The sequence below is a fragment of the Rhipicephalus microplus genome, chromosome X (assembly GCF_043290135.1).
Source record: "Rhipicephalus microplus isolate Deutch F79 chromosome X, USDA_Rmic, whole genome shotgun sequence".
NCBI classification, from domain to species: domain Eukaryota; kingdom Metazoa; phylum Arthropoda; class Arachnida; order Ixodida; family Ixodidae; genus Rhipicephalus; species Rhipicephalus microplus.
The window spans coordinates 212212131-212225930 of record NC_134710.1 but is presented as its reverse complement, the minus strand read 5'-3'; the positions used below and the strand labels follow the sequence as shown (position 1 = coordinate 212225930).

Sequence of the window (13800 nt, the reverse complement as noted above, 5' to 3'; positions counted from 1 at the left end):
ATGTGGATCTTAGCCACTGAGTGTGCCGCAAGGCTTAGTCACAAGCTTCGCAAGAATCGGTTTCAAGGTCTTTTTGCGAATGCAAGCCTGTGTACACACCATGAAGCATGTGGCACCATGTAGAAGATGCACCACTGGATATTTATCACTTCCCGTGGCATGACGGTAATCTAATGATGCAGAAGGTGCGTGGCGGCACAAGCGGTGCGTCTGCAACTTGATCGCGCTCAGCAGCCCGCTGTGAAAAATAGCCGCTGCTCTGAAGTGTATTTGCTCGCTGCAAGTTCGTGGAGTTTGTATCTGTTCTTGAAATGACTCGGGGCACCGTCACTGGCGTATGTGACGTGCATATAAGGGAGCAGCACCCTCGAGCCACTCGTGCACCTTGGCGAGAGTGCAGCTTGCGTGGGCGGTGTCATGGTAAGTGTCATCGCAGTTCTCAGCAAGACTGTAGGTTCCTTTTGTAGTCGCGACGACGCATGTAAGTAATGAGGCTTGTGTGATACGACTGAACTTTTCTCGGTAGAACTACGGTCAAGTTTTTTGCGAAGAAAAATGTAGGAGAACGCTTCTTCTTTCAAGGGATTGTTTAGCTCCACTAATGGCTCTGCCCTGAAAGCACTGAATGTACTCAAGTGGTACCAGTTTCCTTAAGCACTGCTGAAGGTGTTCCACGGAAGTGTCCAGCCTTACTTGTCTTCTGAACAAGTCTCCGTTATGCCAGGTTGCGAACAAAATTTCATATTCTTGTGGGATCCTTAGGTCGCAAGCTGTAATAGCTGTGGTAATAGTAAATAATAATGATAATAATAATATTTGCTCAGATTTAACATGCCAAAACCACCATAAGATTATGAGATACGCCGTTGTGGATTGCTCCGGAAATTTCAACCACTTGGTGTTTTTTAACGTGCACCTAAGTCTAGACACATGGGCCCGAAGAATTTCTGCCTCCATCGATAAAGCGGCCACAGCGGTCGGGATTAGTTTTTGCGACGTGCAGGTCAGCAGCCGAGTGCCTTAGCCACTCGGCGGCAGCCTTAGCCACTCGGAGGTTCAGCTTTGCAGACAGCCGTTTCATGTGGCGGAACTGGCCATATTGTAACTTTTGTTGCGTTTAATAATTTCAAATTATAAATACTGTGTGCATTCGTCATGCGCTTCTTTTCATATATGCATTATCACAATCATCATCATCCGCCTGGGTTTCTGTCCTCATCTTCACTGGGTGTCACCACAATCATCACCGTGTGTGTGCACGCTCAGTCTGAGACTGCCCGTTTGTTGCTGAGCCCTTGGGCTGAATAAACGCTGTCTCAACCCAGACGTCATACGTGGTGGAGGTGGATTTTCGATCCTCGGTCCTCTCCCACTTCGCTCGTCTCCCTGGAGCTTCATTCAGGCCGCCGATTGCCCCCACTGTCTGGCAGCATGTCACAGAACGAGCCTGCCGACGCTACTACCATCGCTGCTGCCATCTCTCCCGCCGTCTTCTGCCGTGCCTCCTGTTTACGTACACCTGTATAGTACCTCCTGTATAGTACGTCATAATACTATTACCCGGTGGATGCGCCAAACTATAGTTAGAAGAGGAACAAGTGAAAAGAGTGAAAAAAGATCTTTAAGCAAAAAGAAAAAAAAAAGGCTTTGTGTTAATCGATTCGTTAACCTGGGGCGTCACTTCACTAGTGAGAACATACTTTTTTTCGTTGCTTCGCATCTATAGCCTTCAGCCACAAGAACGCTTGTGATGCCGTTTGTATTTACTTTCATGAAACTAAACAAATTAAGTTCCTACATGTGTGAGTAGTATTCCTGCAACAATATTTTAACATAAAAAGGGTTTCTTTGTGTCATTTCTGTCATTGAAATTTCTGTCACTGATTACGACTATACTGGCTGGTCTGAACGATTGAAAAACAGTCCTTACACTCCGTCCGTTTTACGTACATTGTTTTTCTTTCGGGAATAGATATAGAGTACCGAAAATATCGCACTAAATTATAAAATAAATTCTTCCCTGATCTCCCATGAGTGGATATGAGCCATGCTTGAAAATTCGTCATCATCATAAGTTCTCCAGTACTGCTTGCAAATTATTTACGTGCTTGTGGCTTTGCCTGACAAGATTGGCCAAAAAGTACTTAACGATCGCGTCTTTGTGAATGAGACATCATGATGCTGAGTACCCGCAGCCAAGCGAATCGAGCCAGTATGGAGAAGCGCGTCACGGCAAACGAAGACAGTTCGAGTGCAACATTAGCAGCTTTACGAAGGGAAGTCCAGGAGCGAAAGCGTGAGCTCATGGACTACTAAAACTTACAATGTTTGTTAGGCAAAAACCCCACAGAACAATTAATCGACATCTTGTACGAGAAGAGCACGTTCAACACCACTGTCAATACATACTTCCGCTCCTGTATCAAGGCTCTCCAAGAAACCGCTGAGCACTTCACTATCAAAAACACGCAACATTTCGGCACAGCACCCATGTGGCGCCGTCTATCGCCACGTGCTGTCACCAGAGTATCAAAAGAGGCAACGGAGCGGCAGTACGGCGAAAATGCCCGCCCAATGGTCGAGGCGCGCCTCAGATCCTCGTATCGTCCATTAAAAATAAAGGGAACGACAACTTCCCGGAATGCAAAATAATATGACTTCACGGATGAAGAGATCGTTCCTCATAGCGACTCAAACCAACCCTGTTTGTCGCGTGAGAAGTGGAGCTATATTGTTACGTGAAATACAGACCCCGTGGTCGCAGACTTAATGTATACAAATATATTACATACACACACACACACACACAACTGTTTTGTTCAGCTGAACTTCCAATACGAAGAGTTCGCGGGCAGTTTATCTGCTGTCGTCCTCTTCTTCGTCGTGTTTATCGCTATGCCAGTGGTACGGGGCAATATCTTCATTTAATAAAAAATCGTGAGAAAGGGCCAGTGGCGCCACCTGGTGACAAGAGCTCAATTATTCAATGTACCCTGTCACGTGACAGTAGACTGGTGCATGTGGTCAACAATTTCCTTGTTAATATTAAAATATTGTTTGCTTACTTGTAGTAAAAGATGTTTGTCCACAAAAATGTACACATATGCATGTGTTTGTAGTCATTGGTGTACCAACTCTTTCGTGAGTGGGGGAGGAAATACCCTCCCTCACTCGTCAGCCGGACGCAATTGTACTGTGTGATTTTTCATACATGCAGCGCTTGTTGAAAAGCGTAAAAAAGAGACACGTAGCAAGATTTAAACGGTATGCACTAGGACAACATGTGTATATATGTGTGTCTTGTGTCTTGCACATAATAGTATTACATGAGACATTCTTTAAGCACTATCTCGCAACTTTCCGCATGAATACAGTTATGGTATTGTCGGCCTCCCCAACAGAATATATTTGCAATATTGAATGAATGTTCAATGATTAGAAGTAGGTCACTAAGACACGTAATTTTAAATCCACGGCAATCCCTAGAGAACCAAAGTTTTTTTTAGATTTCTAGCTGCTTATCTACATATCTGGTTAGCTACGTGTTGGTACTCTCGTATTTGCCTGATCACTTTAGTACAGACCAAAATCGGCATGGTAGGGGGCACGAAAACATGACAACATGCGTATGCTGACGAAATAACGCGAAAATCAAGTGTACGTCATGAAACTCTTTTTTTCAGTCATGTTTGCCATACCCGTATACCTCGGGCTGCGGCATGCGGGTATGCGCCCTAAAGTTGGTATCTACGTAGGAGTAGCAACAAAAGACGTTTGTAATCTAAACACGAGAACCTTCGAAAAATCTGGCAATTGCTTTGTTGATACTATGAGTGCTAAGAATAAAAATCAGGTCCCAGAAGGAATTCAAATCCAGCATTTCGTGCGGCAGTCATGTATTCTACCACAGAACCATGCACCGTGTTTAATCTGCTTTGGTAAAGGTGTTGTGCAGATAAAAAGTTGGTGCAAATTGATTATGTTTACTATGGTAGCTATCGAAATTTATAACAAGAAGATTGATATTCCATATGTACTCCTACTATACCGATGCACGCCATGTCTGGCTAAACTCCTACTATATAGATAAACGTCATGTTCTGTTAACATCAGTTGTATATATTCAGTATCGCACCGCAAGCAGCCTTCAAGGACAATCATCACAGCAGAAATTTCGAAAAATGTTTTCTGTATCAAATCATCCCCTGGTAACATTTTCATTTTCTCGTAACAACGGTAATTTAGTGATTACTGTGGTGAAGCAAAACTTCACCTTAGTATTGGTTTCCCCAGCGTGCAACCGACAACGACCACGGTCAAATGTAGCGGGGCTCAGTCCCCCCAACTTTTCTCTGTGGGGCGAGAGAGGGGGGTTGCGCTTCTCTTGCCTCCCTCCCTCCTGGCTAATACGTCTATGTTTGTAGTACGCATTAAAGTGGCGCCGTCCTTGCATAACAAAATAATCCCATGCTACATAGAGGTAAAATGTAGGAAAGCTGTAGAAAGCCATATCGTCTCATTGTAATGGCTTGTTATCTTTAGAAGTAGCTGTAAAGCTCAGAATAAACATTATTAAGCATAGTTACAGGAACTCCGGCAAACGAAGATTAAGTACAGCATGCATGCACAAATCGCTATAAGGGCTAACGGCATACTACATAGAGATAGAATGGTAAAAGTTTTGGAAACTGACTGATAGCAACACTACACTTGGTTTGAAATCCAACTCAGCTAAACCAACCTATGCACTCTTTAACCGCAGGAAGCAACAGATTATGGGGAATCATTTGTATTATTCTATCCTGCATGATCTGTTGCTTTCTGCGGTTGAAGAGTGCATAGATTTGTTTGGCTCTGTTAGATTTCAAACCGAGTGTGGTGTTCCTAAGAGTCGGTTTCTAGAAAGTTTTATCATTTTACCTCAAGCCGACGTACATTTCATGGGATGAGAAGCCTTTTATTCAAAAGGGCGGAATTTGTATCGGGTCATGCATAGTGCCCATTTTAAGCGACATATTCTAAAGTAGAATTGACAGATCGATTGACCTATACATTTTGATAAATTGAACGTCAAGAAAATATTCAGGTATGTCGATGGTTTTCTTGTTTTGCTAACTAACGACACGGCAGCATATGAGGCAAGTTTGGTGAAAAAAAGCTTAGCAATTTTCTAAGTGTTTTAAACCCTTGACTCTTACTTACAAACTGTCCGAGAGCGATGCTATGAAATTCCTCGTTATCTTCTTCACCTTTTACCCTAACTGCATTTGTTGGGCAAACCAACCATGCATAAACAAACCGCCGTCCTTTCTTACCAATAGGCTCATTCCAAACTAGTAAAAATAGGCATTATCAATCATTGTTTCCGTCATGCATTAAGCAAATTTTGTGAGCACAAAATCGCTAAAAGTTTTCATAATCAGTCAGACCGATTGTCAAAAGCAGGTTATGCTCTGCACGTTCAAACTTTGGTTGCAGAAGGCTTGCTTCGTGCGCTTCGCAACCCGGCATGTATAGCGCCTCATGATGCCAAGAAATCGAAGCACCTAGTCGTCATAGCATACCATCACAAGATATCGCACAACCTAAAGAAATAAGCTAAGCGCTTTGAAGTTAGCGTTGTCTTTTCGGCTAAGGAGAAGTTGGCCAGCTTTTGTGGCCTTCATGACCATGACAGAAAACCCAAAGGCTGTAATAAGAGGCATCGAACTGTTTTTGTTCCCTGTGTCATTTGCATTGTTTATCGTGTCCCGCTCTCTTGTGGTAAATAGTGTATTGCACAGATGAGCCGTTGCCTTAATGATAGATTAAGAGAACATTGTAATAATGTTAAAAATGGCCAAGGGATTTGGCTGGCCAGTCATTGTTAATCCTGCAGCTGTTCACCGATATTCAATGCATGCACAGTTATCAAGAGAATCTTTGACAAGCTGACTGGAGATATTGAAACGCGCTAGTGAAGATTCGACGAAGAGGAAGAGACTCGACTGGCTCGCAAGCGACGCTGTTGATCCTTCGCTGAGCTACACCTCTGCATTACCCATCTTGTAAATAAACGCGTTCCATCGTCACAATTGTGGTGGAGGTGCTGGGTAAGCTAGCTACAACCAAGTGATACCGGAGAGGCACCGTCCCTTAACGACGGAACCGCTACACGAGCTTTGCCGCAGCCGTCGACTAGCGGGCTTGGCACCATTACCTCAAGAAATGAGCTCGGACGGAGACAACCAGCAACCAGCCGCAAGGACGTCGCCCTACCACTACAGGGAGCCGCGAACCTTCACAGGGAAACCCGGCGATGACGTGGACGAATAGCTAAGCCACTATCAGCGGGTGAGCCGTTCGAACGGTTAGAATGCGGCTAGCCAGCTGTCTCACGTGGGGCTCTTCCTCGATTTCATGGCGCTGGTATGGTTTGAAAACCATGAAGACACATTGACAACCTGGGACCAGTTTGTGGAGGAAATTAGGAAATGCTTTGGAGACCCAGCAACGAAGAAGAAACGTGCCGAGCAAACGTTGTCGCAGAGGGCTCAAGTCACCGGTGAGACATGCAGAACCTACATTGAAGAGATTCTGAAGTTGTGAAAGTCTGTGGATGCCCACATGACGGAAGAAGACAAAGTGGGCCATATACTCAAGGGCATCGCCGATGATGTCTACCACTTCCTCATTGGCAAGGAGAGCCTGGAATGCGTGGCCGACGTGATTAACCACTGCCGAACCTTCGAGGCTCTTAAATTTCGTCGCATCACATCGAAGTTCGGACGTCTGGCCAACGTCACGACGGTTGCCACCGTCGATGTCTGCCAAAATTCTCTACCTGCCGACCTTTCCTCCACCATTCGTCAGATTGTACGGGAGGAACTGCGTCGCCATGTCTCTGTTCCCTTGCAAGCTGGAGACGTGCAGTGTGATACACTATCCCCAAGCATCAATGCTGCGAGTTTCGACGAGCGCAGTTACTCCACCCGCAGTCCACGGCTGAGGGCTCCGCCACCACAGGCTACTTACGTCGAGTCGTCTTATGCGCCCCGCAGCAGTTATAGCTACGACAGCCAACCGCCTCCATTTGTGTCCGAGTGGCAACAATTCCCTGAGCATCCTCTCCACACCGCAGCATTCAATGTGCCTCGGGAACGCCCCGTGTGCTACCAGTGCAGTGTTCGCGGACATATCGCCCGGTTTTGCCCATCGCGACGTCGCCCACGCACGACGTTTTCTGACTGACCAGCGATGCTTGCACGGCAAAGCCAACAGCCCGATTACGCCTACTGGCCTTCGGATTCAACTGCCCAGAAGCACGGGCACCGGCCGAACATCCGCAGTGACTCGCCTGCCTCTGTGAGGAGCTTGACGCCACCTACTTACTACGCGCCAGCGACGGTCCCCATCTCCCCGTCCCCGGCCGCGGCTTTCCTCTCCGCCACCGGGAAACTAGCCGGCGTGGCCGATGGAGGCGAGGTCGCTGGACGTACTGTTTTGCACACAAGTATGCCTCCATTAGTTCACATGCTTCACAACAAGGTTCATGTATTCATTGACGATGTTCCCACGATGGCTCTGGTAGACACCGGTGCAACAGTTTCTGTAATGAGTTTAGTTTTCAAGGAGAGACTTGGCCGCAAGGTTACGTTTTATTAGGATAAATCTTCTACTTTTCGAGCAGTCAGCGGCACGGCTTTGTGTCCAGTAGATGTGTGCACTGTGTCTGTTCGTGTTGCTGGTAAAGCGTTCAAGGCAGAATTCGCAGTGCTCGCTCATTCCACGCATGACGTTATCTTTGGAATTGACTTCTTGCAAGGGTGCCGTGCGACTGTCGACTGCGGGTCAGGCGAGGTTCTGTTGTCCGCCCTCGCCCAGCAGCCTCAGCGTAGCGGAGACGACAACCTTGTTGTAATTAAAGACGCTATTCTACCGGCATGGTCTACTGCCAGCGTGCCCGTTGCTGCTTCGAATGCCGACTCGAGTTTCAGTTCTCCTGATATTGTGATTGAGCCGTTGCCTTTGCCTTGCATGAAGAAAAACATCTTTCTGCCGCGCTGCGTTGTGTCTCTCACCGAGGGAAAAAACTAAATTATGGGTAGGTAACTGCTCATCCGAGCCTGTTGTACTACCAGAGGGAATGCGCCTTGCCATGTTTGAAGGGCAGTGCAGGATCTGCATAGGAGCTCTCAGCAATGCGGCAAATTCGAACTATGCTGATGTATCCGGCATGGAATACGAATTTTATAAGATGGTTAGCAAGTCTATTCCCTCGCATAAGCGCGAAGTGTTGGTTACACTGCTGGCCAGGCACGCTAAAGTATTTGATCTTGTACGGAAGTCGCATAGACCTCGGACGCCCAGCACACGCACTCGTCACAAGATCGACACCGGATCTGCGCACCCCCTCAGACAGAAACCTTATCGAGTTTCCGCGTCAGAGCGCAAGGTAATTTCAGAGCAAGTCAGCGAGATGCTAACCTCTGGCGTAATTCAAGAATCGTCAAGTCCCTGGGCCGCGCCTGTTATCTTGGTCAAGGAAAAAAAATGGGTCCTGGAGGTTCTGTGTTGACTACTGACGTCTCAACTCTATAACTAAGAAGGACGTGTACCCGCTTCCTCGCATCGATGATGTCATCGACTGCCTGGATTCAGTGTCCTATTTTTCATCGGTGGACTTGCGATCTGGGTATTGACAGATCCCCATGGATCCGGCTGACAAAGAAAAGACGGCCTTTGTTACACCCGACGGTCTGTTTGAGTTTAATGTTATGCCATTTGGAAACGGAAATTCACACAGATGCCAGTGGAATCGGCCTTGGTGCAGTGCTCGTTCAGCGCCATGACAATGCTGAACACGTGGTTGCTTACGCGAGTCGTTCGTTGAGCAAGGCAGAACGAAATTACACAGTCACAGAACAGGAGTGCCTCGCAGTCGTTCTCGCCGTGCACAAGTTTCGCCCATACATCTACGGCCGTCGCTTCTCGGTAATCACCGATCATCATTCTCTATGCTGGTTAGTAGGCCTCCGAGACCCATCTGGACGACTGGCGCGATGGGCTTTGCGCTTACAGGAGTTCGATTTCACAGTACGCTTCAAGAGCGGTAACCGGCACACAGACGCCGACTGCCTATCGCGCCTTCCTCTACCGACGACTGAGTGCGACGCTGACAACTTCGACCAGTATATCGGCGCTATTGCCTCTGAGTTCCCTGATCTCGCGACTTTCCTGACAGCCCAACAAGAGGACCGCTCCTTAGATTCTCTGTTCGCCTCCGCAAATGAACACACAAACCCAAGCTCTTTTGTGGTTCATGACGGCGTCCTTTACAAGAAGAATTATTCCGGACAAGGCGCCCGTCTGCTTCTAGTTGTTCCACGCACTTTACGGGCTCACGTCTTTCGGTCCTTACACGACGACGCAACCTGCGGCCACATGGGCTTCGCCAGAACGCTTCAACGAATCCAGCAAAGGTTCTATTGGCCCAAGATGCGACACGACACGGAAAAATACGTTGCTGGATGCGAACAATGCCAACGACACAAACGTCCCACGGCTACGCCGCCAGGACTTCTCCATCCTGTTCCACCTCCTAACTCTCCCTTCGAGACTGTTGGTGTCGATCTGCTCGGTCCATTTCCACGATCGAGCAGTAACAATCGATGGGTCGTCGTCTGTGTTGACCACCTAATGCGCTACACAGAAACTGCTGCAATACCTGCTGCAATGGCCATGCACGTGTCGCAGTTTATGCTTCGCTGTATAATTCTCCGCCATGGTCCTCCACGTGTTGTCATTAGCGACCACGGACGTCAGTTCGTGGCCGACGTCGTTGAAGAGATCCTGCGTCTGTCTGCCTGCCATTTCCGCCATGCCACACCATATCACCCGCAGACCAATGGTCTCGTAGAGCGCACGAACCGGACTCTCACGAACATGCTGTCTATTTATGTCGATTCTAAGCACAAAAACTGGGACGAAGTGCTACCTTACATCACGTACGCGTACAATACCGCGAAGCATGAGACTACAGGTTACTCTCCATTTTACCTGCTGTACGCTCGCTCCCCACGATTTTGTCTCGACACTATACTACCTTTTACACTAGATGTGGAAACCTCGATAGCCGAGACGCTCTGCCGCGCAGAAGAAGCCCGTCGCATCGCACGCCTTCGAACCTTGGCATCCCAGCAGCGTTCTAAGAAATGTTACGACGCCTGCCATCACTCCGTATCTTATAGTAAGGGCGATCTTGTGTGGTTATGGACACCAGTCCGCAAACGTAGTTTGTGCCAGAAGTTCTTGGCCGACTATTCCGGTCCATTCGTCATTCTTGACCGCCTCAGCGACGTCACGTACGTAATCTCGAGCGTCACAAGCAATGGTCGCCGCTCTAGCAAAACATAACTGACACACGTTGCGCGCCTTAAACCGTGCCACCATCAACCATCTGAGTGACTCGCCCAGAGGGCATCGTCTGTGAACCGGGAAGTGAAACGCGCTAGCGAAGATTCGACAAAGAGGAGGAAGAGACTCGACTGGCTCGCGAGCGACGCTGTTGATCCTTCGCTGAGCTACACCTCTGCATTACCCATCTTGTAAATAAACGCGTTCCATCGTCACAATATTATTGGGGCTGAGGCTATCTCATCACTGGGGTCTAAGTGCGTCATCACTCCCTGGCTTATGCTCAGTGATAAGGAATTATATTTTTAAAGAAATTATTGCTTTGTGTGCTCATCATATATGTCATGTGATATTCTTCTGGTGATATAGGCGAGCGTGCGTTGGTAATAAACGCTATGTTCGAAGTTAGCGCTTGTATTGTGTGTCCTCTTCGTGTGTCCTCATTTTTTAGCGCTACTTTCAGTCGTCAGATCAAGAAAGAAAGTATTTTTTCACAGACTTGAAGTATTGAAGTAAATGTGAAATAGGGAGGCTGCAAGCTGAGAAGGCGTGCCAAGGTGTGATGGTTAAGGACGTTCGTCACGATGTTTGTTAATAGCGGACGAGAAAGGATTGACATCAACATGTGATGCGACCAAAAGAAGCTTTATATTGCACACTAGAGAAGGAAGTGACACTTTCTTGTTGATGAGCTGCGCGAACCAATGGCTCTGCACCTCCTGCGCGGGGAACACGCCCCCAAGCAGCTGCAGCAGCCCGATAAAGGCCAGCGTCGGGTGCGGCAGGTGCGGCGGAAACACCTACTTGTACAGGCACACCTTGTTCTTCTCGGTGTTGTGCACTTCCTGGTCCAGGAATGGGAACGTCGCAGTTTGGGTCCCCGTCGTCCCGACATGATGCGGTCGTCGACGTGCGCGAGGGCAAAGGTGGCACAGCTGGAACGGCTGACCGCACACGGATGCGCTACCGTGTGCAGCGCCGTTGAGTCGGACGTCGCGACCAACCCAGCAGCCTGGGTCGCAACTCCCGAGGTCCAGGATCAGGCCCCGGCTCACGAGGACCACGCCCGGTAGGCCTCGCCCACGAGCCTGCTCCCGGCCACTGCACCCAGACAGGAGCCGTTCAGCAGGCCCCGTCCTTGCACCTTGTACAGGCCGGCGGACTCGACCTCAAACCGACACACCGGAGCTCGACCTTGCTGACACGTACGGGTCCCACGTCCGGCTCAGGAACGCTGCCAGGAACTTGTCCTCTCGAGCGGCGCACCGCTTCCTCTGCCTTCCTGGCCTCCACCCTCGAGCTCTTTTTCCGCACGTTTCTTGGTACGTGCTCGGCACCGCTGGCGATCCTCGATTCAGCCAGCAACTCCCCTGGCCCCTCGATCCTCGGCCACCCTGGACCTCGCCCGGCTCCGTGATCCTCCGTGCACACGCCCGCGTCTCGCCCGGCAGAACGTCTCGCTCGTCCCTTGCCGATGTGCGACACTCTGGTGACACCGGCGCTTGATGGCATGGGTGCGGCCACGGAGCAGTCAACCCGCATCGGAGACACGATGCTCCATGCGGGGAATGGCCAGCCCGTCCAGCGAACAGCTTGCGCCGAGACGCGATGCTCGGCGCAACCGTGACCATTAGCCAGGCCACCTACGTCGCTGTGCCGAACGGCTTACCGTGGAGACGCCTCGCCGAGATCCGCGATGCCCTCGGCAAGGAAGAGAACAGCAGGCCAGGCCGCGCCCCGAGATGCAGTACTCGTGCCGGCAATGCCGCCCCAGCTGGTGGTTGGACGGCAGCAGCGTGGACGGCCGCGTTCCCTGGCCGGAACCTGGATCGCCTGCGTCCGACGCTTCGGCCCGCTGTCTCCTGTCTGCCGCTGCTTCGGCTCGTCCCCAGCCACAAAGCCCACTGCCACGTGATGGTCGCCCGTGGCCCAATCGTGGCACGCCACCTCTATGGGCCACCACAGGTCATCAGCTGATTCGCTGACACTCACGCGCACATTACACGCGCCTTGCCCCGCACTTCCGTCGTTGTCGTTTTCTTCACTCATCACACAAGGCAACCACCAGGTGCATCCATCAGCACCTGGTGGTTGCTGATGTGGGCCACCTGGTGGTTGCTGATGTGGGCATTTATGTGGGCGAAAAGCAAGAGCACCTGCATACTTCGATTTTTTTATTTATTTGCAAATACTTCAGGCCCTATTTAGGCCCAAGAAGGAGTGGGTGCGAAAATTTCAGTGAGAATAAAAAAGTCAGTAGAAGGTTCGAAAGTTACAACAATTCGCAACATGAATGAGGAATGGTATAAATATGTAGCAACACGAAAATATAAAACTTCGTAGCAACAATGAGCTTTAGGTGCGTGTAAATGAACATCGGCCAAAAGTAAGCTCGATATTCCACAATAATGTGCTTCTAATCATAACACCATCGAATTTATTAAGTTTTTAACAGTACAAAGATGGGAAGTTTAACTGAATTGAATATTCATTCTGCTGATATTCATTCATGCCGATATTCACTCATGTGATGTTCATCATTTGCTTATTTGCTTTTTATTACAGAATGCCTACACCTCATTAGACCTGAAAGGCCCCGAAATGCAGTGGAGATCGCCGCAGAGTTTGAAGACTTGTCAGTGGAGATCCTGGATGTCATTGCTGGTGTAACAGCCCTTGTGCAGATATATTATGCATTTATAGTGCATTATGCATTGCACAACCAAAACACCTTTGCTGTGCTGGAACGCTTCTGTGGGCTAAAGTGTGCATCAATACCACTACAACAGAAGTGGTTAATCGCAGTTCTAGAAAAGAAACATAACGAACGATTGAGGAGCCCCAAATTTTGAATATATGTTTCATTCATAATATGTGTTTTTGTTTTTACTGCCAAGCTGAGCGTTTGTTAATACTTACTTGTTATGAAAGGAATCACTACTCATTTTTTGCCCAACCTAAATTTCTGTGAGTTAAGCTTATGCATTTTCTTTATATATAGTACCATGCAGTTTTTTATTTTATTACACTATTTGGCAACATTATAGTTCATGAACTTGAGTAATGTCAAGTGTTGTCAGAGACGCGCCATAGACGCCACCAGGAGCGGCCGCGTTTCGCAAGCGCTACGGCAAAACCCCTGTTTCTGACTGTTTAAGTCATTCAATGGCAACTTGAACAAAGTGAAGCTTTTTACGGAATCGACCGCATCATCTGAAGTGATTTCAAGTGAGTGCTTTTCAGTTCACATCCACGAAGATCGACTTTTTGGCAGCGTTCGACTACCTCGGTGGGCCTACAAGCCTGGCCTACCGGCTAGGCCTACCAACCTGGTCATCTACGAAACAGAGGGAGAGGAGCTTTCCTCCGCCGAAGCTCTCGACGATGATGAAGGCAGCTGGCGTC

The 13800-nt window shown here is 48.7% G+C and overlaps 1 protein-coding gene across 5 annotated transcripts in view; it reads left to right on the top strand.

Annotated features, from left to right (window-relative positions):
• LOC119183795 (uncharacterized) overlaps positions 1–13266 on the top strand; it is an 86095-nt gene extending 72829 nt beyond the window's left edge. For all 5 annotated transcript variants that reach the window (XR_012887174.1, XR_012887175.1, XM_075878555.1 and 2 more), the window contains one exon: positions 12961–13266. Coding sequence is in view for 1 of the 5 variants with exons in the window: in XM_075878555.1 (XP_075734670.1) it covers positions 12961–12979 (19 nt within the window). In the remaining 4 variants the exon portion in view is untranslated. The remainder of the gene's footprint in view (positions 1–12960) is intronic.
• Positions 13267–13800: the final 534 nt, after the last annotated feature.